At 45.8% G+C, this 23,227-nt stretch overlaps 1 protein-coding gene and 1 pseudogene across 2 annotated transcripts; one reads left to right on the top strand and one right to left on the bottom strand.

Moving 5' to 3' along the window:
* Nucleotides 1-817: 817 nt before the first annotated feature.
* Nucleotides 818-22,163, bottom strand: LOC308496236 (transmembrane emp24 domain-containing protein 11-like; the record flags this gene model as incomplete). The annotated part of the gene is made up of 5 exons (XM_081045135.1): nt 21,969-22,163; nt 8,541-8,641; nt 2,595-2,720; nt 1,758-1,904; nt 818-967 (listed from the first exon to the last, which is right to left on the bottom strand). Exons 1-5 carry the CDS (start codon nt 22,090-22,092, stop codon nt 818-820), a joined length of 648 nt encoding a protein of 215 aa, XP_080901261.1. The 5' UTR covers nt 22,093-22,163.
* LOC308496028 (large ribosomal subunit protein uL11-like) lies at nt 4,995-8,315 on the top strand (annotated as a pseudogene). Its single transcript has 3 exons — nt 4,995-5,006; nt 5,127-5,640; nt 8,263-8,315. The product of its transcript is annotated as a large ribosomal subunit protein uL11-like (transcript).
* Nucleotides 22,164-23,227: the final 1,064 nt, after the last annotated feature.

Here is a 23,227-nt window from a genome sequence, read left to right as displayed (position 1 = left end):
ATCAAACTCAGGAGCTACATTGTTTTTGCTTTGTTTTGTTTTTGAGAGGTAGAGGAGCCAAGATTTTTATTAAAGCGGAAGTGCAGCTCTTTTATGAGAGGGGCTACCTGAAACTGGGATGCCCCAGCAGCTGCGTTGTTAAAGCAATGTCGTATTAGTTACAATGCGATAACATTAATTTCAACCTCTATGTCTGAGATCGTGAAAGTACAGTAAGTTCTCACTTAACATCATCGATATGTTCTTGGAAGCTGTGACTTTAAGCAAACTGATGTGTAACGAAACTAGTTTTACCCCAGGCTTATTGACATAAACAAGACCTAAGTTCCTATGGCCACACACACACACAAAAATCACCAAACTTCTAAATAAATAAAGACCCAAAATACTTCTAATATTACACATCGAAATAAATGTGAGCTCTACATAAATTTTAGAACAATTGATAAAAACAAGTAAGGTAATGATTTTCCAACCCGCTTATTCCAGTTCAGGGTCATGGGTGGCCAGAGTCTGTCCCAGCAGCTCAGGGCACAAGGGGGGGTCCTGCCATCACATGGTGCACCCATGCTCACTCGCTGACACTGGGACAATGTAGACACACCATTCACCTCAGGAGCACATCTTTGGGACGCGGGAGGAAACCGAAGGACCAGAGAAGATGAGGGGAGAAGGTGCGAACCCCACACAGATAGTGGCCCTGACTGGGGATCATTTTCTTCCTCATGAAAGTTAACAAAATAACGTTGAATGAAACAATGTATTTTGATTTATTAACTCAAAGATTAGCTTGTAGTTATTTGTCTTTATCAACATTTTAAACAAGCTTCTTAGCTATAAAGAAGTCTTTAAGGTACTTCATTTGGAAAATTCCAACTGAGATAAAGATTAATGTTTGTGCAAAAGCCCATGATAAAACATTGTTGTTTGTGTCTTCACTGGTCATTCGGAAATTTTCTTCACGGTCCTATGTAGAAGAGAAATAGGCAGGTTTAGTCTCTTAACACATGAATTTGAGGGGAAGGTACTATATGCATTTGAGATATTTAATGTTTCCAATTAGTATCTTGTACCAAAGTGAGGTCTCTGATTTTCTAACCCAAGTGTGTTGTTAGCTTAAGACAAGGAGTAAGAATCAACCTTATAACACAAATATTTGTATTTTGGTGTAAAATATCAAGTGTTTGATTGCTTATTTTATACATTTGTCACCATTAAGCAAAGTGAATATTACCCAACAGTAGTAGATTTTCATTGTTTGAATTCTTACTTTACTTTAAGCTGGGCACTGTGCCAAGCACACCTGTCTTCATCTTATTTTCCAGATAAGGAAACTGAAGTCTAGAGATGATACAGGGTTAGTGAGTGGTGGAGTGGATTTGAGCCCTCATCTGACCAGAGTCCACTGAGTGCAGTGGCCCAGAAAACACAGAACGTCACAGGAACAAAATTTGCGATTTAGAAAGGGGGCATACTGAGCCTCTTCAGATACGTGGTTTGTGTTTGAAAGCACTTATTTATTTATTCTGTAAGCTCACACCCCAAAGGTGAATGTGCCAGTGCCCTCTTTCCTAGAGTAGCTCAGGGTGCAATGGACAGAGTGAAGGACTGTTTTCCCCCACATATCACCTGTCCACAGTTAGGCTCAGAGGGGAAGATCGAGGAACAGGAGGTTGTTCTTTCCTTGGTTCAGGGGCTTTGGAGAATTACGTTCCTGGCAGGAAGATGTAAAAAATGAGCTGACTAGGTATACTGACCCTTTGATAGTTTTGTTCTTTGACTATTTGCTCAATTTGCTCAATTAGATGTTCAAGCTTGAAGCTAACTTCATTAACTTTGTCCTTTGCTTGAGCAATAGCGGCATCAAGGTCATGTTCTCCAATCCGAATGTCTAAGTGGATCCTCTGTGTGAACAGTGAAAGGAAGAAGCATGTTTTTAAACAGCCCCACATTCTCCGTACTTTTCCCCTTTCCATGTCCTCGGTCCCTCTCTCCTTCCTTTTCCCCTTATCAAGAGCAGGCCCCACTTTATTCTCCATCTTTTTTTTCCCTTACTACCATTCTCTTCCCTATTGTTCTCAGTAGTGTTCTTTGTAATAGTAACCCGCTGGCCTGAGGGCAGTCATACTTCCTGAGTTTGCTATCAGGCAAATTCACTTGGTGCTGAGAGATTCTGGTCTCCGGAAAGTTCTCTTTATAGATAACTAAGTTTCTGATAAGTACAAATTCTCTTCATTTGTTCTCAGCACATTTAGAAAATAGCCGATCACCATCTACCATGAAGAGTTTTATTTATTCGAATTCCATTGTTAATTCACCCTCAGCCTTCACTTGTTTTCAAGCCTGAATAATCACAGTTCTTTTAACCTCCCCTCACAGTTCTTATTTTTCAAGCCCTTTAATCAACTTTATGGCACCCCCTTGAATCCCTTCCAAGCTCCCCAGACCCCATCCCCATTGCTGTACTGAGATCTGGGTGCAGGACTTCAATCAGTTTGTAGCCAGTCCAGGTGTCAGAGCTCTGGCTACTGATGTCATGCCTGAATAGTGCTGGCACCGCATTCATCAACAGGGATGTGCAGGCGGGTACTCACCAGCCCTCTCCCTCCAAGTGACACAAGCCTCGTCGAATTAGATTTCAGGCAAATGATGTGTTCGCCAGGTGAATGTGAGGTAAAGTAGAATGTTCCTTGCGGGCCATGTAACTTTGACAATAATACCTAGGATTGAGGATTTCCATAGTTTAAGTTTATTGTCTATTCGCCATTCTTAAAAATAAATCTCCCCTATATAATCTAGTAAAAATTATGTAATTCTTGAAGAAGAAATCAAGTGGCCAATAACCATGAAAAACTTTCAGACTTGCTAGTAATAAAAATACAAACCACAGTAAGGTATCCCTTGTTTGTTACCAGGTTGGCAAAGATTCAAAAGTACCCAAGGACAGCTTTGAGCAATACTATCTCCAGGCACTGTTTTGGGAATGTAAATCGAACAACCATTCTGGAGAGCAGCTTGGCAGTATGTATTAAAAATTAAAATGTATATAACCATTATTTTTTAAAAGATTTTATTGGGGAAGGGGAACAGGACTTTATTGGGAAACAGTGTGTACTTCCAGGCCTTTTTTTTTTTCCAAGTCAAGTTGTTGTCCTTCCAATCTTAGTTGTGGAGGGTGCCATTTAGCTTCAAGTTGTTGTCCTTTGAGTCTTAGTTGTGGAGGGCGCAGCTCAGCTCCAGATCCAGTTGCCATTTTTCTAGTTGCAGGGGGCACAGCCCACCATCCCTTGCGGGAGTCGAACTGGCAACCTTGTGGTTGAGAGGATGCGCTCCAACCAACTGAGCCATCTGGGAGCTCAGCGGCAGCTCAGCTCAAGGTGCTGTGTTCAATCTTAGTTCCAGGGGGCGCTGCTCACCATCCCTCGCGGGACTCGAGGAGTTGAACCGGCAGCCTTGTGGTTGAGAGCCCACTGGCCCATGTGGGAATCGAACCGGCAGCCTTCGGAGTTAGGAGCATGGAGGTCTAACCGCCTGAGCCACCGGGCTGGTGCCCCAAAATGTATATAACCATTGACCCAGCAGTTCTACCTATAGAAATTTATCCTACTGTGTTTCCCCAAAAATAAGACCTAGCCAGACCATCAGCTCTAATGTGTCTTGGAGCAAAAATTAATATAAGACCCGGTCTTATGTTATAATAATAATAAATATATATATAATAATAATAAATAAATATAATAAATATAATAAATATATATATTTATTATATATATATATTTATATATATATTATATAATTATATATTATATATAATTATTATATATATATAATATATATATATATAATAAAAATAATATTATATAATTATATATTATATATATATTATATATATATTATATATATATTTATATATATATTATATATATTATATATATTTATATATATATAAATATATATATTTATATATATAATAAATATAATAAATAAATATATAATAATAATAAATAAATATAATAATAAAATAAGACCGGGTCTTACATTAATTTTTGCTCCAAAAGACGCATTAGAGCTGATGGTCCAGCTAGGTCTCATTTTCGGGGAAACACGGTACCTCATTGCTATATATCATTATGGTAACCTTCGAAGTACTCCCCTTGGGAAGTTATGCACCGTCGCTTGTGCCTAGTTCACCCTTGAAAGCAATTTTGGAACTCTTTTTCTGGAATGGCCATCAGAGCTGTCATCGTATTACCCTTGATGTCCTGAATATCATCAAAATGTCTTCATTTCAATATTTCTTTTATCTTTGGGTAAAGAAAGAAGTCATTGGGGGTCAGATCAGGTGAGTAAGAGAGGGAGTTCCAATACAGTTATTTGTTTCCTGGCTAAAAACTCCCCTCACAGATAGTGCTGTGTGAGCTGGTGCATTGTCGTGATGCAAGAGCCATGAATTGGCGAAAAGTTCAGGTCGTCTTTTTACTGCGGCCTTTTCAGCACTTCCAAATAGTAAACTTGGTTAAATTAATAATGAAAAGTCCCTCTGATATTGAAAAAAGGTTAGCAACATCATTCTATTAATAACAAGTTTGTGAACTTAATTTTTAGACCTTGTATATCCAAATGTGAAGTACAAAACAATAAAACTCCTAGAAGACAACATAGGAGAAAATCTAGATGACCTTGGGTTTGGTTATGACTTTATATACAACACCAAAAGCACGATCCATGAAGTAAATAATTGAGAAGCTGGACTTGATTAAAATGAAAAACTTCTGCTCTGCAAAAGACACTGTCAAGAGAATAAGAAGACAAGACACAGACTGGGGGAAAGTATTTGTACAAGACACAGTGATAAAGGACTGTTATCCAAAGTATACAAAGAACTCTGAAAACCACAATAAGAAAATGAACAAATCAATTAAAAAATGGTCAAGAGATCTCAATAGACACCTCATTAAAGAAGACATACAGAGGGCAAATAAGCACATGAGACGATGCTCCCCATCGTATGTTATTAGGGAATTCAGATTAAAAATGAGCTACCACTTCCTTTCGGCTTGCGACTCAGAGGAGGCCGAGGTACAACTTTCTTTAGTTTTCCTGAATCCGGGTTCATCCGCCACCAGCTGCCTCCACCGTGCCCCAACGAGATCCAAGTCGTGTACCTGAGGTACACTGGTGGGGAAGTTGGTGCCACGTCTGCCCTGGCCCCCCCAAGATCAGCCCCCTAGGTCTGTCTCCAAAAAAGGTTGGTGATGACATCGCTAAAGCAACCGGTGATTGGAAGGGTCTGAGGATAACAGTGAAATTGACCATTCAGAACAGACAGGCCCAGATTGAGGTAGTACCTTCTACCTCTGCCCAGATCATCAAAGCCCTCAGAGAACCGCCAACAGACAGAAAGAAGGAAAAACAAAAACAAAACAAACAAACAAAAAAAACATTAAGCACAGTGGAAATATCACTTTTGATGAGTTTGTCAAATTGCCTGACAGATGCAGCACTGATCTTTAGCTAGAGAACTCTCTGGAACCATTAAAGAGATCCTGGGGGCTGCCCAGTCTGTGGGGCATGTTGATGGCCGCCACCCTCATGACATCATAGATGACATCAACAGTGGTGCAGTGGAATGCCCAGCCAGTAAGACTACAAAGGAAAGTATTTCAATGAAAGATCATTTGGCAACCGGTGTGTGTGGGGAGGCAGAAATGAGATACCACTTCACACGTATGAGAACAACAAAAATTCAGAACACTGACACCACCAAGTGCTGGTGGGGACGTGGACCACAGGAGCTGTCACTCACTGCTGGTGGGGACGCACAGTGGTGCAGAGACTTTGGAAGACAGTTTAGCAGTTTCATACAAAACTCAACATACTCTTAGCATATGAGCCAGCAAATATGCCATTTATTTACCCAGATAAGATGGAAAGTGATATCCACACAAAAAAACCTGCTCACAGATGTTTATAGCAGTTTTATTCAGAATTGCCAAAATTTCGAAGCAACCAAAGTGTCCGTCTGTAGGTGAATAGATAAATACACTGTGGTTCATCCAGACAATGGAATATTATTCAGCACTAAAGAGAAATGAGCTCTCAAACTGTGAAAAGACATGGAGGAACTACATACTGTATGGTTCCAGCTATGTGACAGAGTGGAAAAGGCAAAACTATGAAGACTGTAAAAAGATCCATGATTGTCAGGGGTTAGGGAGGAGAGAGGGAGGAAGAGGGGGGAGCACAGAGGAATTTTAGGACAGTGAAGACACTTTGTATGACACTATAATGGAAACCCACAGAATGTACAACAGGAATGAACTCTAGTATAAACCATGGACTCTGGATGATGATGACGCGTCAGTGTAGGTTCATCAACTGTGACAAAAGCACCATCTGGTGCTGATAGTGGGGGAGGCTCTGTTTGCTATTAAATCATTGAAAATCAGGTATCTATTACACATAGAAAATGCAATTAGTATTCCTTTTTTAAGTCTTAAGTCTTTCGATTTTAATTTGCAGAAAATTAGAGGATCTTGCTATGTACTTAATTCCTTTTAACAGACTGCTGATAGGGAAATTTTATTAAATAAGATTGCATTCAAGGGTCAGATTTTACAATTGAGTTATAATTTTGAATGAATAACAAAACTCTTCTCTCTGAAAAAAATATGCAGGGTCTGCTCATTAACTATTAAATTCAATTTCTGAGCTTTAGTTTCATATCAAGTTTCTGCATAGTCTACTTCCAGTGAATATTCAAGTCAGCAAACATGTTTTGAATGCATACTAGTTTGGTGTATTGGAAAAAACATACTTGAATTTAAACCTCAGTGTTTCACCTGCTGATGAAGCAATCTTGTGTGTCATTTAACCTCTCAGAAACCACAGTTTTTCTTCTACAAAATGGAACAGGAAAGTTGGACATGGAATAAGGGAAAATGGAAAGCAAGATGCATATATATTGTTGATGTGGTCTGCCCTGCTCACACTGCCAGCCATGTTGTCCCCTTGGGCTGTCAGTCATGATTGGGGTGGGGGGCCAACATAGAGAAGCCCATGTCCGCAGACACACTGGCTCAGGTACGAGCAGTCGAAGTTCTTGTGGGGGTGCTGACAGGGGCCTTAAAGGAGATCTCAGCTTGTTAGGAATGTTGTAGCTAGAACTATTTCATATTCCAAGTGGAGAGGGCCTTCCTGAAAATAAGACCTGTGGTGAGAGGTGTGTCTCTCCTAGGCCAAGAAGAGGGCTGTGTATGTATTAGGCCCATGAAAAAATTTGTTGTATGTTTGCAAAATGAATGAAAATATTTCTCCTCTCTTTTAGAAGGGGATAGGTACTGTTTCAGGCAATTGTACTTGTGGAAAACAAACCTTTTTTATTTTAAAAACAGTGAACAGGTTTTTCTGTGACAATTTTTAGCCCAACTAAAATTTGGGTCCTGGGCTTACTAAACTAGGGAGACATTTGAAGGGTTGCTGGGGAAAAACCAGAGACCCAGGCCTTGGGGTCCCTGGTAAGAAGCACAGGAGGTGGGGGGTGTAGGGTTGCTGTGCTGACAGATGATTGGAGTTGGGAAGAAGGTCCCAGTGGACCTATTGTCAGGGAGGTGCCAAGTGCACCAAGAGAAGACTGACAACAGGTGAGAATCAAGTGTCCAGTAGTCCATTTGCAATGGCGTCCCCAGTGACCCAGCTCCAGTCTCCATGTGAGTGGGGGTGTCAGATGTCTGCCCTGAGCTCAGGTCAATGTATCATCATCCAGTTTTCGCAAGAATAGGAATGATGGCCTGTCTACATCAAGAGCCTTCTGCCCGCCAGAATAATAGGCTGTTCTGTTCTGCAAGGCTGTGCCCCACCACCATCCTGTCACCCCATGAACACGTCCCAGGATGACTATACGTCCAAAGCGAAGTGTCCCCACACCTGTGTGAGTTACTGGGCCCAGCAGTGGGGAGTACTGAGGTGGCATGGTCGGAATGGATGCCTGTTACATGCACTGTACAGATGGGAAAACGGAGGATCGGAGCAGGCAAAGAACCTGCTCAGCACACAACGTGTAGAGGGCAGCCTGCACTTGAACTTGGCTCTGCTCCCAAACCCATGTTCTTTCCACCTGCTCATGGTGCCTCCTCTCCTTTGCTGGCTCCCAGAGAGACCACACAGTCCAAAGGCTGCCTCATACTAGAGGAAGCCCCGGATAGGACAGGAGTGGGCCTGTCTGGCCCTGGCGCTGGGAGGTGTGGGCTGTTGCCCCTACAGAGCTGAAGGGACACCTTGGCCCTGTGGGTCCCTCTGCCCAGCAAGACCAGTGAACCTGCTTGTGTTATTTGTAAACTTCCCGTGTCCGGCGTCTGCTCTCAGCTAGGTGAGGCACATGGAATGCAGGTGCCTTCTGAGTTCCTAGGCGGTGCCTTAACTTGTGGTTCTGCACATTAAAGATTGTAGGCACTGGTTACTGAGTGCTTAGCGCAGACCTGAGGGTTTGTGGGGGTATATGACACATGAATCATAGCAACAAACGTAAAAGGATGATTTACCTCATCATTGTAAGTTGTAACAGTCACAAACAGCCCCAAACCAGGAGCAGATTCCAGGAAATCATGTCTGCCCACGTCCCATTGCTGTAGCTTGAAAATCCCTGTTTCAAAAATACAAGACATTTATATAAAGTAAATGTAAGGAACAGTTATATATGACTACTGACTAAGGAATTTTTCTTTTTCAATGTATCCAAATCACAAAATACGGCTGCTTTGTGCAGCTTAATCTGGTGGTTAGGTTACGCAGCAAGTCAGAAGATGGATATGCAGGAAGACTTGGTCTCTTGCTCCTGTCTCTCTCTTGCCTGCAAGCTACTTCGCCACGCTGAGCCTCAGCTCCTTATTCAGAAAAGTGGGGATAGGACATATCCCTCCAAAGCCTGAGAGCTTTGAGGACTGTGAAAGAAGACAAAACAAGCCCATGAGGGCTGTCCACCCAGAATGTAACTTCACGTTGGCAGGCGCTGAGCCCTTCTCCGACACCTCTTAAGTGCTTCTGCCTTCATTTTCTGCCTCCTGGGACTTATCTGAACACTTCGGCATAATTCCTTCCTAAAGCTCAGGTGTGTCATGTTGAATCCTTCCTTGCGTTATCTCCAGAGGCTCCTGCTACTGTTTGGATGGCCGGAACGGCCCCCACTATATCCCGTTAGGACATAATAGGCCTCATATGGCTCCACTTCCTCCTTGTGTCCTTCAAGGTATGATGTGGATGAAAAAATAGCTAACATTTATTTAAAAATACTGGGAAACAGCTAAGACGAGTCCCTGCCAGGTACTGTGTAAAGCACGTAACAGGCCTCACCTCATTTACTCTCAAAGTGTGCTCGTAGGGGAGTATTTTTATTCACCCATTCACCCAGTCATTTGTCACTGAGCACCTCCATGGCGGAAGCACTGTTCTGCGAGCTGAGGACAGAAGTGGACAAAACAGACTACATCTTTGTCCCCGTGGAGCTTTCCTACAGACAGAAACAGACAACAAGCAAACCAATATATAATGTCAAAGTTGTTAATCCTGGAAGAAGCAGGTGACAGGGATAGGATGGTGCAAAGGGACTTGAGGGTGATGGGGTGGGAGGACTCAGGGCGCTTTGCTGACATTTGAGCAAAGACCTGAAGGAACAGAGGAGTGAAATATGTACAATGTTATAATACTTATAGTTATGTACTATAACTATAATATATATAAATTATAGCCACATATCACATTCAGTGCTAATTATGTGCCAAGCACCAGTCTAAGGAATTTACATATATAATCTTAATTTTTAATGACATTATGTAGGTAGATACTATTTTTATGACGATTTTTGTATTAGTTATATATGATGAAAGCAAAGCATAGAAAAGGTCCTTTGCCCAAGGTCACATACCTAGCAAGTGGCAGACTCAAGATTCAAACCTGGGCACTGTACCTTTTCCTTCAGCACCATGTGATGCTGTCTCTGTCTTGGGAAGGGCCATTCTGTGTGGGAACATGTGCAGAGGTCCTGGGGCAGGACCATGCTTGGGTGTTCAAGGAACAGCAGAGTGGCTGCAGTGAGGTTAGCAGGGAAAGAACGGTAGGAGATGAGGCTGAAGGCCTCACAGAGGCCAGACCAGGGAGGGCCTACCAGTCTGCTGTGAGGATTTGGAAAGAAATTGGATGGAGGAGTGAAATGATGTGGTTTTCAGTTTGAAATTTGTATTGTGTGGAGAAAAGAATAAAGAAGGATCAAGAGTGGAAGCAGGATGCTGTCATCATGATCAAGGTGCTGGACCAAGTGCTAGTGGTGGAGGCTGTAAACAGTGTTGAATTCTGTTTTACAAGTTGGGAACTGAGTCTCAGAGAGGTAAAGCCACAGCCTAAAGTCACCTGGGAATAAGTTGTAGAGGCAGACTTGGCACTGAGGTCATCTGCTTCCGAAGCCCAGGAGTACAGCCAGTGCACACTGCCCCCCTGGGAGGCAGGAGGAAAGCCATCCCCGACAGGGACCTGAGACGGGAGCTTCATCCAGCCCCTGGCACGTGAGGGACTCTGGGGACATTGAGAAAGAGCACTTCCTGGAACTGAAGGCCACAGCAAAGTGTCAAGCTCTGCCTGCACTCTGGGGTGACTACAGCCTTAGCCATCTTGTGAATGGACCTGGTCTCTTCCTTCCTGAAATCTGTGAACTATATATAATGCATATTCTATGCTTTTTAGGCTGGTCCATCTGAAGAAGGGCTTTAAACAAAAGTGTCATTGATGAAAAAATGGAGCAAGTCCACTCCATCCTATTCCTCCTGCTAATTACAACTAAAAACGCTGGGCAACTGTCATAAGACTGAAAGATGAAGAAAGAAGATGACTGGCTAAGGACCTCATGCATAACTCAGCAGAGAGGTCCCTGTTTGTCTCCCGCACCCCTGTATGTCCTCGCCTGGGAGCTAGAGAAATTGCAACCACAGGTGAAATTGAGAGAGACGGAGACAAAGAAAAGAGTGAGAAAATCTGTTTAAGAAAAACCTCTCTGTAGCCAGAGGATCTGGAGCAGGGCAGTCCTGCAGGATGGAGTTCTTTGAGTATACCTGCCCTGCTCCAGATGAAAGCAACTGTAGCCCTCCCCACCGGGTGCTTCCAAGGTGGAGGCAGGTGGGTCCCTGTGGAGATGCGCACCCCACTCTAAGAAGGGCAGGAAAGAGGCTGCACCCCTCTTCTGCACTAGAGAGCTGAGGGAGGATCGCAGAAAGGAGGGGGCTGGAGAAAGGGGTCTTGGAGACCATGTCTGAGGTCCTGGACACACTTCTGAGCAGCCTGGGTATGGAGCCAACCAGAATCAATGGCAAAAGCTTTGAGAATCCACCTGTGGTGTGGAATGCGGCCCAGGTTTTAGATTGGCCTCTGCACACAAACAGGGTAGACCAGAACAGTAGGGCAAAGTCTCAGAAAACTGAATTAACTTAAGGGTGTGTTCTGAATCTAATGTGTTGATTGCCTGCTGAAATAGGATCTTTAAATACTCAAAATGTCCAGGATATGTTACAGATTTACTCATCATACCAAGAACCAGGAAAATCTGAACTTGAATGAGGAAAGACTGTTAAAGGACACCAACACCAAAATGAATAGACACTGGAGTTATCTGACAAGAATTTTAGGGGTGACCGGTTAGCTCAGGTGGTTAGAGCGTGGTGTTAATAACATCAAGGTTGCCTGTTCCATCCCTGCATGGACCACTGTGAGCTGCATCCTCCTTAACAAAACAAAACAAAAAATTAAAGCAACCATCATAAAAGGGCATCAACAAGAAGTTGAAACCCCCTTAAAATAATGGCAAAATAGGAGGTCTCAGCAACTGTGGGACAATAGTCGAAGGTGTACAGTTTGCGAATCCCAGAGGGAAAGAAGAGATAATCGTGTCTCAAACATGTTGAGGGTTCAGCTCTAGACCACCACAATAAAGCACACATTGCAATAAAGCGAGTCACACGAATTATTTTGGTTTCCCAGTGCATATTAAAGTTATGTGTGCACAATACTGTAGTCTATTAGGTGTGCATTAGCATTATGTCTAAAAAAACAATGTACATTTCTTAATTAAAAATACTTTATTGCTAAAAAATGCTAACCATCGTCTGAGCCTTTAGCAAGTTGCAATCTTTTTGCTGGTAAAGGGTCTTGCCTTCGATTTGTAAAAAATGTAACATCTATGAACCGCAGTAAAGCAAAACTCAATAAAACAAGGTCTGCCTGTATAGGGCTGAATAAACATTAGAAGAAATGACAGCTGAAAACATCCCAAATTTGTTGAAAGAGAAAAACTTACAGATTCAAGAAGCTGAGTGAACTCCAAACAAGATAAACTTCTCCAAACCCATCGTGATCAAATCTCTCAAAACTAAAGACAAAAAAATACATATATGTGGAAAATAGAGCAAAACAATGCATTACTGATAGGAGAAGCAGTTTGAATGACAGCAGGGTTCTCACCAGAAACTTGGAGGCCAGAAGGAAGTGGCACATTTTTAAAGTGTTGAAAGAAAAGAATTGGCAACCAGAATTCCTTAAGAATAAAGGCAAAATATTCTTAGATCAAGGGAACTAAGAATTTTCTACCAGAATGCCTGCTTTAAAATAATGGCTGAAGGAAGCTCTTCAAACAGAGAGAGAAAGTGGTAACAAGGAAACTTTGAATTTCAGTAATGAAGAGAAAACAACGGACAGAGTAAATATCTGGGAAACTGCAGTAGAGTATTCTGGTTTTTTTAAAAAAAAGTTGTTTGATTGTTTTTAAATGTTGGACAGTTGAAGCAAAAAAAAATACAATGTTCTTAAAGTATGTAGATGTAATGTTTAAGACAACTATATTATAAAGGGTGGATGGCAAAGGAATTTACATGGTGATAAGGTTTCTACATTCCTCTTGAAATGGTAAAATGTTGATCTTCCTAGACTAGGAAGTCAGGTATGTGTATTGTATTCCCACGGGCAGTGACCAATAATAACAACTATACAAAAAGACACAGAGAAAAATACTACAGATAACACAAAACGTTCAAGTGACCCATAGGAACATAGGAAAATGGGAATAAAAACCAGAGGGAGCAAAAAGAAAACAGCTAGTAAAATACCAGACCTAAATCCTGACATGTCAATAATTACATGTAAATGGTCTAAACAGAGATTAGGCAAAGATGATCAGAATGGATTTTTTAAAAATGACCCAGGTATTACTCGTATGACGTTCACAAGAAAATCACTTTGGATATAATGCTATAGGTAGGTTAAAAGTAAAAGGATAAAAACATACCACTCTGACATGAATCCAAAGAAAGCTTGAGTGGCTTTACAGATGCCAGGTAAAGTAGACTTCAGAGCAGAGAGAACTAACAAGGACAGAGAGGGTCCTTACCTAGTGATAAAGGGGTGAATTCACCATCCCCAGTGCATCAAACAACAGATTCAAAACATGAAGTGAAACAACTAAAAGGAGAGCTAGACAAACCCACTACAACTGTAACTGGAACGTCAGCCCTCCCCAGGAATCGCTAGAACCATTAGACAAAGAGAATGAGGAGAGAAGAGGGAGCAGCCCATCAACTGCCCTCAGGGCTGACGTGACAGGGCTGACATTACAGGGCTGATGTGACAACAGCAGAACACGGGGAACGCTTTCTCGCCAACTCACCCTGATCAGGCACCTTTGCAGAAGCAGCTGAATGTTCTAGAGAAAAGCACACAGCCATGAGGATCAGCCGCTTCCCAAATATGTGGCCACCTGGAAGTTTCTGTTGTGTGTTTCTGTCCAGATAGAAACCCCATGCTGTGCCCCATCCAGCCTCCTGCCGCCATCTCTCAGATGGTTACCTTGCCTCCTAGGAGGACAGTGCATCTTTCCACCCCCCTGCCTCTCCCCTTCTGCCTGCCTCTAGTTGGGGTGATTGGGTGTCCCTGTTCTGCCAGGGGCCATCCTCCCATTTCTCCGGGACTGGGCTCTTGTCACTCTGCCACACTTGCCCACACTGGGCTCTTGTCAGTGAGCCAGCTGTTCTGGGGTTGATACCCTGTCTGCACTCTGTAAGGTGCTGGAGTGCAGGAGACATGCTGTGTCCTCTTTCGCGGGCCACTGGGGCCTGGCCATAAGCCCAGTGCGGTGTTTGGCTCCACGGTAGAAGCTCCTGAAGGATGTGTGGGGTGAGTGGAAGTACCCCCAGTACGTGTTCAGTAAAGGGTTTTGAATGAATGATGCCAGAGCGCCCCTTGTTAAAGCGCTGTGATCTCAAGCCCTGAGCACTCCGCCAGGCCCTCCGTGGGAGGGGAGCATGGCGGGAGGTGTCATGCCGCACGGCTACCACCAGGTGGCAGAAGAGAAGCACTGCTCACCAGCACCGCCTGAGAGAGCGTGTGCTGGGTGAGGATGGACCAGGCCAGGGGACACAGCGGGGACAGGCTGCCTGTCATGCTGCTTACCGCATAGCGAGAGAGTGGCAGGGTGTTCTGGCTAGGAAGAGGATCACTTGGGCAGGACGCTGACCTGCCTTGTGCCTGTTTCCCCTTTGGTAAAAGCAGGAGAGTAAAGGTATGAGGAGTAAGTGCGTTGTGTTTGTGGACTGCTTCACACAGAATTTAGCAGATTGTAAGCTCAATGTAAGCCCTTGAGGAATGATTCCTGATACTATTATGGGTTTCCAACGTGCAGTGTTTTCTACCAGTTCCCACCGAGTCCCATAACTCAGAGGAGTTGGTAGAATAATACCCACTTTCACAGATGGGGGCTAAGTGAGTTGTCTGGACCCCCCAGACAGTAAAGGCTGAGCAGGATGAAAACTTAGCTCACTTCTCAAATCGAGGGTCATGCTCCTCACCACAACCCCTTGGCTCACCGCACAGCCGGGGACCCTGCATGCACTTCAAAACAGTGCGCTTCTGACACAGATTGCGGCCATCCTCGCCTCCCAGGCTGTGTCCCCCAGGGGACACTGGCTGAGAGCTGGGCGCCTGCAGGCCAGCTGCCTCACTCACACCCTGCCTTGTGGCCCTGATGTGGGTCTCTTCCACTCCTGACTCCCTGCAGGTCCCTGAGGTCGGGACCATGGGCCATTTCAGTTGGCATTAAAAGAATAAAATGCATTCATTGTGAAATTTTAGGAAGTAATTCCTCTGGAAGTTTTCTGTATTGGGCACTATCCTTCTAGCCTTTTCCCATATGTACATATTACGTGCTTCATAAAAAATGAGCGCATAGTGTACCTGCTATCTGTAACTTGCTTTTCCCACCCTGTGTTTCGTGACCATCTCATGTCCTTATGCATTTCTTCTCTAACCTCAGTTGAGGTCTATTCAGAGACCTGGAGAAAGGTCCCGTGTCGGGTGTCCAGTGCTGAGCGCAGAGCTCTGCGGACATGGATTGCTTGCCTGATGTTTGAGGAACGAGTGAAGGAGTGACGGCGGGGGCCTGCAGTGTGGTGGCTCAAAGACCAGCTGTCTGGTTGACCCCAGTGGGACCTGGGCACAGAAAGCAGTTGCTTTCGAGTAGCTAGAATGCTCCAGATTCCCTCAGGACCCTTGGCTTCCCTACAGCTTGGGAACCTTCTTGAGAGTCCACGCTGGGCGAGGGCAGAGAGGTGATGTGTGGCTGACAGGCAGCGCAGCATGCAGCACGCCCCACATGCACCGTCACTGTTTAGCTCAACCAGTTGTCACAGATGGGCCAAAGCACAGTTGGCATCCTGACATGCCCATGCCACTCACCATCGGCCCAGAGGTGCCCACCCCTCTGACTTCCGGAGACATCGTTCTGTCTCTGAGCTTCAGGTGAAGATGTGCCCTTGTGTCAGCTTCTGATCGCTGTTTTGTGGAGGCCTGTCTGTGCTGTGTCGTGAGGGTGTAGCTCAGCCATTGTCATGGCCGCTCACTGTCTCACTGTGTGGAGGTGACTTATTTTACATGGTATACTGATGGGCCCCGGGCAGGGTCCAGTTTCCGGCCACAGATACCTCCCCGAAAATAAGACCTACCTGGACCATCAGCTCTAATGCGTCTTTTGGAGCAAAAATTAATATAAGACCCAGTCTTATTTTACTATAAGACCCACTATAATGTAATGTAATATAATGTAAAACTGGGTCTTACATTAATTTTGCTCCAAAAGACACATTAGAGCTGATGGTCTGGCAAGGTCTTATTTTTTGGGAAACACAGTAGTAGTACCGTCGTGAAGATGCTCCTCATGCACGTGGACCCAGGCCTGTGTTCCTGTTGGGATTTGCCGTCTACTGGGGTCGCGGGGTGCCTGTGCTCCGCTCCAATAGATGCCACACAGTGGTGAAGCCGGCCAAGCAGGCGAGGGCTGCACGTGTGCTCGCACGCCTGCTGTTCGGTGTTTCATTCTGCATTTGCTGGGTGTCTGCACCCGCTGGGCTTTGCTCTGTGCCCGGACGACTGACAGGCCAGTGCCTTTGCACCCGTTCCTTCCTGGCTTCTCAGGCCTCCTCTGCTGAGGCCTCTCCTAATCTCTGCCCATTTTCCTATCATGGGACAGCCCTCTGTGCTGGTGTCTGTTCACATTCATTCTTGGGGAGTTGCATTCTCACGAGGATGAGTGACTGGAAGTACAGACGCTTGTCCCAAAGCGCTGGCCTTGGAAACCACAGGTGTCTGCCAGCAAGGCCTCAAGAGATGTGAGTGGCCCTCCGCATGCGGGAGCACTTTCCGTGGCCAGGGAGGAATAGCTGCCTTGACGCAGTCACACAGCTGTGGGGGACACTGTGGAGGCCACACATGGCCGGCTTTGCTGTGACCTGTGACCTACTAGCCTGAAGCCAGCCAGTAGTGAAGGGACAAATGCCCAGTTCCTTTGCCTGGAGATAGGACAAACCCCGAGGGCATCTCATCCGACTATTTTGTTAAATGTCTTTAAATATATGTAACAAAATTGAACATTTGAACCATTTTAAATGTGCAGTTCAGGCACATTAAGTGCATTCATTCACGTAGCTGTGCCATCACCACTGTCACCCCAAACTAATTCTGCCCCACCGACATGGCACCGCCCTAGCCCCTGCCCCAGTCCTGGCCCCAGCCTCTGGTAAGCTCCATTCTACCTTTTGCTTTTGGAAGTTGCCTCTTCTGGGGACCTCATATAAGTGGAGCCATGCCACATCTGTCCTTTGGTGACTGGCTGCTGTCCCTGAGCATGGTGTCTCCCAGCTTCATCCATGAAGCAGCGTGTGGCAGGATCTCCTTCCATTGTGGGGCTAATCCCCCACCGTATGTGGAGAGCACTGTGTCCACCCTCCGTCCCTCTGTCGACAGGCATTGGGCTGCCCCCACCTCTGGGCTGCTGTGAACGACGCTCCCGTGGTCCTCGCTCTCACTTCCGGGCCTCCACTCAGAAGCTGAGGTGTTGGTCATGTGTCTGCAGTGTTACCACGTGTTTTTGAGCCTGGCCTCACTGCAGTCCTGCCTTGTGGCTGCTTCGCCCGCCCCTGGGAGCCCCCTGAGGCATCACTGGCACTTGACTCCTTGGGTCAGGGCTGCTCCAGGGGGCACCAGACCCCCACACCCCAGGTGTGGTGGGCCTTCCCCAAGGACACAAATAGGAGCTGCTTTTAGCAGGACACTCACTTACCTTCTCCTATTTCCTAGTTTTAATAAGTTTTGTACTCTGAAGAAAAACAACGCTGGTATTTGGAAGAGTGCAGGGGTCATAGCTGGGGACCTTGGAAAGGAGGTGACCAGGAGTAAACTCCCACTGGTTCTGAATTCTAATGGCTCTTTTTTTTTTTTTTTAAAACAATCTAACAGGTTTTTTTTTGGTTTTTTTTTTTTTTTTAGATTTTATTGGGAAAGGGGAACAGGACTTTATTGGGGAACAGTGTATATTTCCAGGACTTTTTTCCCCAAGTCAAGTTGTTGTCCTTTCAGTCTTAGTTGTGGAGGGCACAGCTCAGCTCCAGGTCCAGTTGCCATTGCTAGTTGCATGGGGCGCAGCCCACCATCCCTTGCAGGAGTCGAACCGGCAACCCTGTGGTTAAGAGCCGGTGCTCCAACCAACTAAGCCATTCGGGAGCTCAGTGACAGCTCAGCTCAAGGTGCCGTGTTCAATCTTAGCTGCAGGGGGCACAGCCCACCATCCCTTGCGGGACTCGAGGAATTGAACTGGCAACCTTGTGGCTGAGAGCCCACTGGCCCATGTGGGAATCGAACCAGCAGCCTTCGGAGTTAGGAGCACAGAGCTCCAACCACCTGAGCCACTGGGCTGGCCCCTCTAATGGCTTTTTTTAATGAGGAGCCTCCCCCATATGGTCCTGTGCTCCGTGGCACCTCCCCCTTTCTCTTGGTGCTCACATCTTACAAGGGACCAACAGTTCTGTTTTTAAAATGTCTCCAAGGACAGCTGGTGGTTTTAAAACTCACCAGGCCCGCTAGAATCCCCACCCCGCCCCCATTGGGGGTGTCAGCACTACTCTGCTTCTTGGGCAGTTTCCTGCCTGTGGGGGTGGGGTTGAGCCAGAATCATGGTTACACCTGCTTCTCTGGTGGTTTAGGGCAGACTCTGGGAGGCCGAAGTACAAGGTGGGAAGTTACCTCTCAGAACACCTGCGGTTGGTGACAGCTGTGCCAAGTGTGGGTGGGGGCAGGTGTAGCTCCAGTCTACAGATAAGGGAACAGGTCAGAGTCACCAGTTACTGGACACCAAAGCCAACTGGCACTTGAATCCTGTGTCTGGGCCGCTCCAGGGGGCACTAGCTTCCCACACCCTGGTGGCTGCGGCCTTCCCCAAGCACCCCGTCGGCTCCAAAGTGGTCTCTGTCCTGTGGTGCTCTGAGCCACCTCCTTGGGAGGGAAGGAAGAAGGCCGAGTCCTTGAATTCCTTGCAGTCTATTTTTAGTCCCTATAAGCAAAATCACACTTTTAGGTAAATTTTGATGACTGGAACTGATGTCTCACTCTGGAACTTTCTAGATGGGTGTATTTTATTGGACCCTTGGGGCCTCAGAGCTGTGAAGAGATGAGACAACAGGTGTGTGCTCTTACTGGACCAGGGATATCAGACATGGTCTCAGGTCCCCATAGATACCCAGGAAAACTTAAAATTTGTTTTTCCTTTTAGTGGTGATCAAAAAATTACGTGTAAATGTATTTTGGAACAGCGCTTCTGTTGTGCCGGGCAGCCTGCGGGGTCTCTGGTCCCGCTCCCCACATAAGAACGCAGGACATGATGAGGCCAAAAAGGAACACCCACGGAGCCATAGATGGGGGAGTCATATCACTATATTCTCACCGGCGGCATCCGCCTCTCTGCAATCCGCTCTTGCTAGCCCCCATCTTTTCTGCTAGCGTAGCCACAGCACTTATATTAGTGGCCAATGGCTTACGGGTTACAGCTGACGGCCAACTAGCCACAGCTGATGGCCATCTGATTACAGTTGATGGCCAGCACCTTTGTATGTGAGGCCGAGAGCCTGGAAACTGCTTTTTGGGGCCTTGTCCCCACAGCTTCTTAACCCAATAGAGTCTGACACATGTGTTCACAACCAAGGTCAGGGACTTCATAGGCAGCACGGGCTTTGCGACGGTTTGGTGACAGAGGGTGGAAATACAGAGTCACCTCCTGGTGCGGGCGTACAGAGCTCTGGGCCAAAGTCTGGCTTCAGGTCCAGGGCTTGCAGCACAGAATGAGCATGAGAGCGTACTGCAGACATGAAAGGAAGCTCTTGTATAAAAGGGATGTTTATGAATTGTACTTTGGGGCATGCTATTACATTACTTGGCACATCACAATAATCGGCTGATGATTAGAGACACAATTATAGTTAAAGGAAAATCATAACAAGAGTGGAGATTTAATTGATGCTCAAATTCCTTTTTAAAAAGTTTATAAGAGTTGAGGAGGAAACACATCCAAACTAAACCAACATTGACGATTTGTGTCTCTTTAGTGATAATTATTTTCTGAAAGTCTATACCACCTTTCCCTTTGTTTATATGTACGTGGTATGTCTTCCCATTCTTTCACTTTCAACGTTTCCTTATATTAAAGTGTTTCATTTGGAAACAACGTCTAGTTGCTTTGTTTTCTAAATCCAGTCAGTCTTTGTCTTTTCATTGGAGTTTTGTGCCTTTACACTTAATGTAATATAAAATGTATTTGGATTTAAGCCTACCATCTTGCTATTTGTTTTCCATTTGTCCTGTTGGTTCCTTGTTCCTTTATCCCTTCTCTCTTGCCTTTTCCCATTTTTTCTCTGTAGCATATTATACATTCTGGGACGGTAGACCACATTCTCCTTTAAAGAAAACTTAAAACTTGTGACCTGACACGTTTCCATATTTTCCTGGTAGTTGCAGTAGACTTTGGAAGCTGTTCCGACCCTAAGGGGGTGAGGGCTGTGGACACCGCAGAGTGGGGACATCAGGGACGGAGGCTTGAGAAGGCAGGGATGAGGGGTAGCTGGGGAAGGGAAGGGCCAGAACAGGACAGGGAAGGGGTGGGCTGCAGTGTCCATGGGGGTGAGGACTGAATGGCTCCTCACAGAGGGGGGCTGCCCAGACTCAGACCCGCCCTGCACGCCTCTGCGGGTCACTGAGTGGCCACACTAGCCTCCTGCCTCAGACCCTGCAGGGGGTCTTTCTCCACGAGTCTCTCCAGCGGGCCACAGGCAGCAGTCAGGGTGCTCGTGTCCCTTTCTCCTCCTGCAACCCGTCAAGTGCAGTATGAAAAAGCTGTAGGTTACTAGGACATCGGCCACATACCACAGAGCAGCTCACCCAGGACTCGGAGCGTCCCTGGGATGAGGGGGTTAGGGTCCGGTGACACAAGCAAACCCTTAGAGTATGTTCTGTGTGTCTGGCTCGGTCCTAGGAGCTTGACAAGTATGAACTCAGTCGTCATCACAACCAAAAGAAATAGGTGTCACTATTATTTTCATCCTGCTTTACAAACGATGCAGAGAGGTTCAGGCGCTTGCCCAAGGGCACAGAGTTATTAGGTGGCAGAGCTGGGACCTGGATGTGGGCCATCTGTTCCCATGCCACAGTCCCAAACAAAGCTTCTTTCCACAGCGACCACGACAGAAGTGCGGGCTCTAACACCCGCCAGCTTTGCTCTGTGTGTCTCCGCATCCTACACATCCCAACCCCCTCATGTTGTACTCCCTCTCTTTGCCTCCATGCTGGCTGCATGGTTTGACTTTCTGCAGGATGGGCATTAGTCTTTGCGACAGAACACTCCAATGTGACAGCCAAGATCAACAGAGGAGACAACACGATTCAACGGGAACTTGAACTGGACGTAGGAATACGTGCTCGGCACTGATAAAGAGAACCCTTAGATTTACATCCTGCTTCTCTTTTTTCTTTTTTGCATTAAAAGCAGGGAATTTAATGTGGGCTCTGACTTGACGGTTGAACTGGGTTTTTTACAGTTCTCAGACCCTGGCGCTTGCTTCTTCCTCCGCTGGCCGGGGAAGCTCACTGTGGCGCGTACGTGGGAGCAGAATCCCCGCCATGGCAGGTTCCCCAGGCAGCAGTCTTGGGTAGGCTCATGCGTGCCCTCAGCAGCCTCCCTGTGGGATGCGGGTGTTCAGAGGACACGTCAGCGTGTGCTGCTTTGTCCATCTTACTGGGCCCACCGCGAGCCCTGACATAGCTTCTGAGAATTCAGCCACGGCTGGCGTGGTTAACGGCATCTGATCCTTTTATTGAAGGAAACCTGACAACTGGAAAAGCAAATCAAGCTTGGAGTCTGTGGTGTTGCCTCTGGGTTTCCTGTTTATGAATTATGCAATTCACTTGAAAGGCTCTTTTCATGTTGGTCTGCATGACTTGATAAACTGTCTCGAGAAAACCATACAGCACGATACTCACTGCCAAACCGTATATACACACCAAGAGGTTAGCATAATCCCACAAAGGACAGCTTGAGTTCAGCATTCAACAGAGTACATTTTACCTACCTGTTATCAGGGTGTCACTGGGAATGTCTTCTATGATGCACTTCTCCTCTTGTTCCCCCATGTGGAAATAAAAAGCAGTTGAAAGTGAAGCACAGACACTCAAAAGAAGTGTTAACGTTTGCATTTCTGTTGCTTTAGCCACTTGGGGTAGTGCTTTCTTTGAAATGGCCAATTGCAAATGATACTGCTGATGGAGTGTTTGTACTGCACTGGATAGGCTTGTAAATTGATTTGTGTGAGAAGAGACACATGGTGGTTACCCTGGGTAGGTGATTGCAGCAAGTCCCAAGGAACAAGACGTCTCAGTCTTGGGGCGTGTCCAAGCCCGATGACGTCAGAATGACTTCTGATCTGTTACTTTTTAAGGATTTCAAAATGTTCTAAAGGAATGAAAGACAGTGTGAGGCCTGGAGGGAACCACAAAGTGCCAAGCCCAGCAGACTCCCAGTGACCAAACCAACATGGATATTTTCTGGTCGTCTCTACTGCTAGGCAGGAGGTGCGGGAGAAGGAAGAAAAGACTGTGTCCTGGGGGAAAGAAGTGAGAGGAGAGGCGTGCAGAGCAGGGAGATGGCCAGGAAGAAGTGCGAATGTGGCAGGAGGAGGAAGCAGGTTGCCGAGATGGCTGGCGGTAGAAGCCGGATGCCAGTAGCGCCTGAGTTTAATGGAGGCCTCGCCCTAAAGGAGACTGGCGTCTCAGTTTCCTCATAAAAAAGGGAGTTAAAATCACCCAGTGTGATTTACTAGGTCCTCACTAGGTTCTGGCATCCAATATATACTTTTTAAACTTTTTATTTTGAAATATTTATAGGCTCACAGAAAGTTGCAGAAACAATACAGAGAGGTCCTGTGTGCCCCTCACCTAGCTCCCCGCAGTGGTGACATCTCACCTAAGTGCATCGTGGAAATGGAACTGGAACTGGATGTTGCCCTGTTTCTTTGAGCATCTTTTAAAAAGTCTGTCTAGCAGGTCTGCCGGTAGATTGTTTTCAAGGACAGTTTCTGTGGAGTTGTTTTTCCTTTGAATGGTCCACACTTCCTGTGTCTTTGTAGCCTTGTGATATTTGTTGAACAGTGGACATTTGGCTCTAATAATGTGGTAACTCTGGAAATGAGATTCTCCCCTTTTCCCTAGGTTTGCTGTTTTGTGATTGCTGCAGGTGGTCTCTGTGTTGAGGACCACGTGACATGTATGTAAACTTAAAGTCTTCTCAGGTCTTTTCTGAGATGTTCCCTGGGCACACACTTTCTATTTTCCT

This window comes from Rhinolophus hipposideros (assembly GCF_964194185.1).
Source record: "Rhinolophus hipposideros genome assembly, chromosome: 1".
NCBI classification, from domain to species: domain Eukaryota; kingdom Metazoa; phylum Chordata; class Mammalia; order Chiroptera; family Rhinolophidae; genus Rhinolophus; species Rhinolophus hipposideros.
Note: the sequence above shows the minus strand (reverse complement) of the source record. Positions and strands in the feature narration are given on the sequence as shown.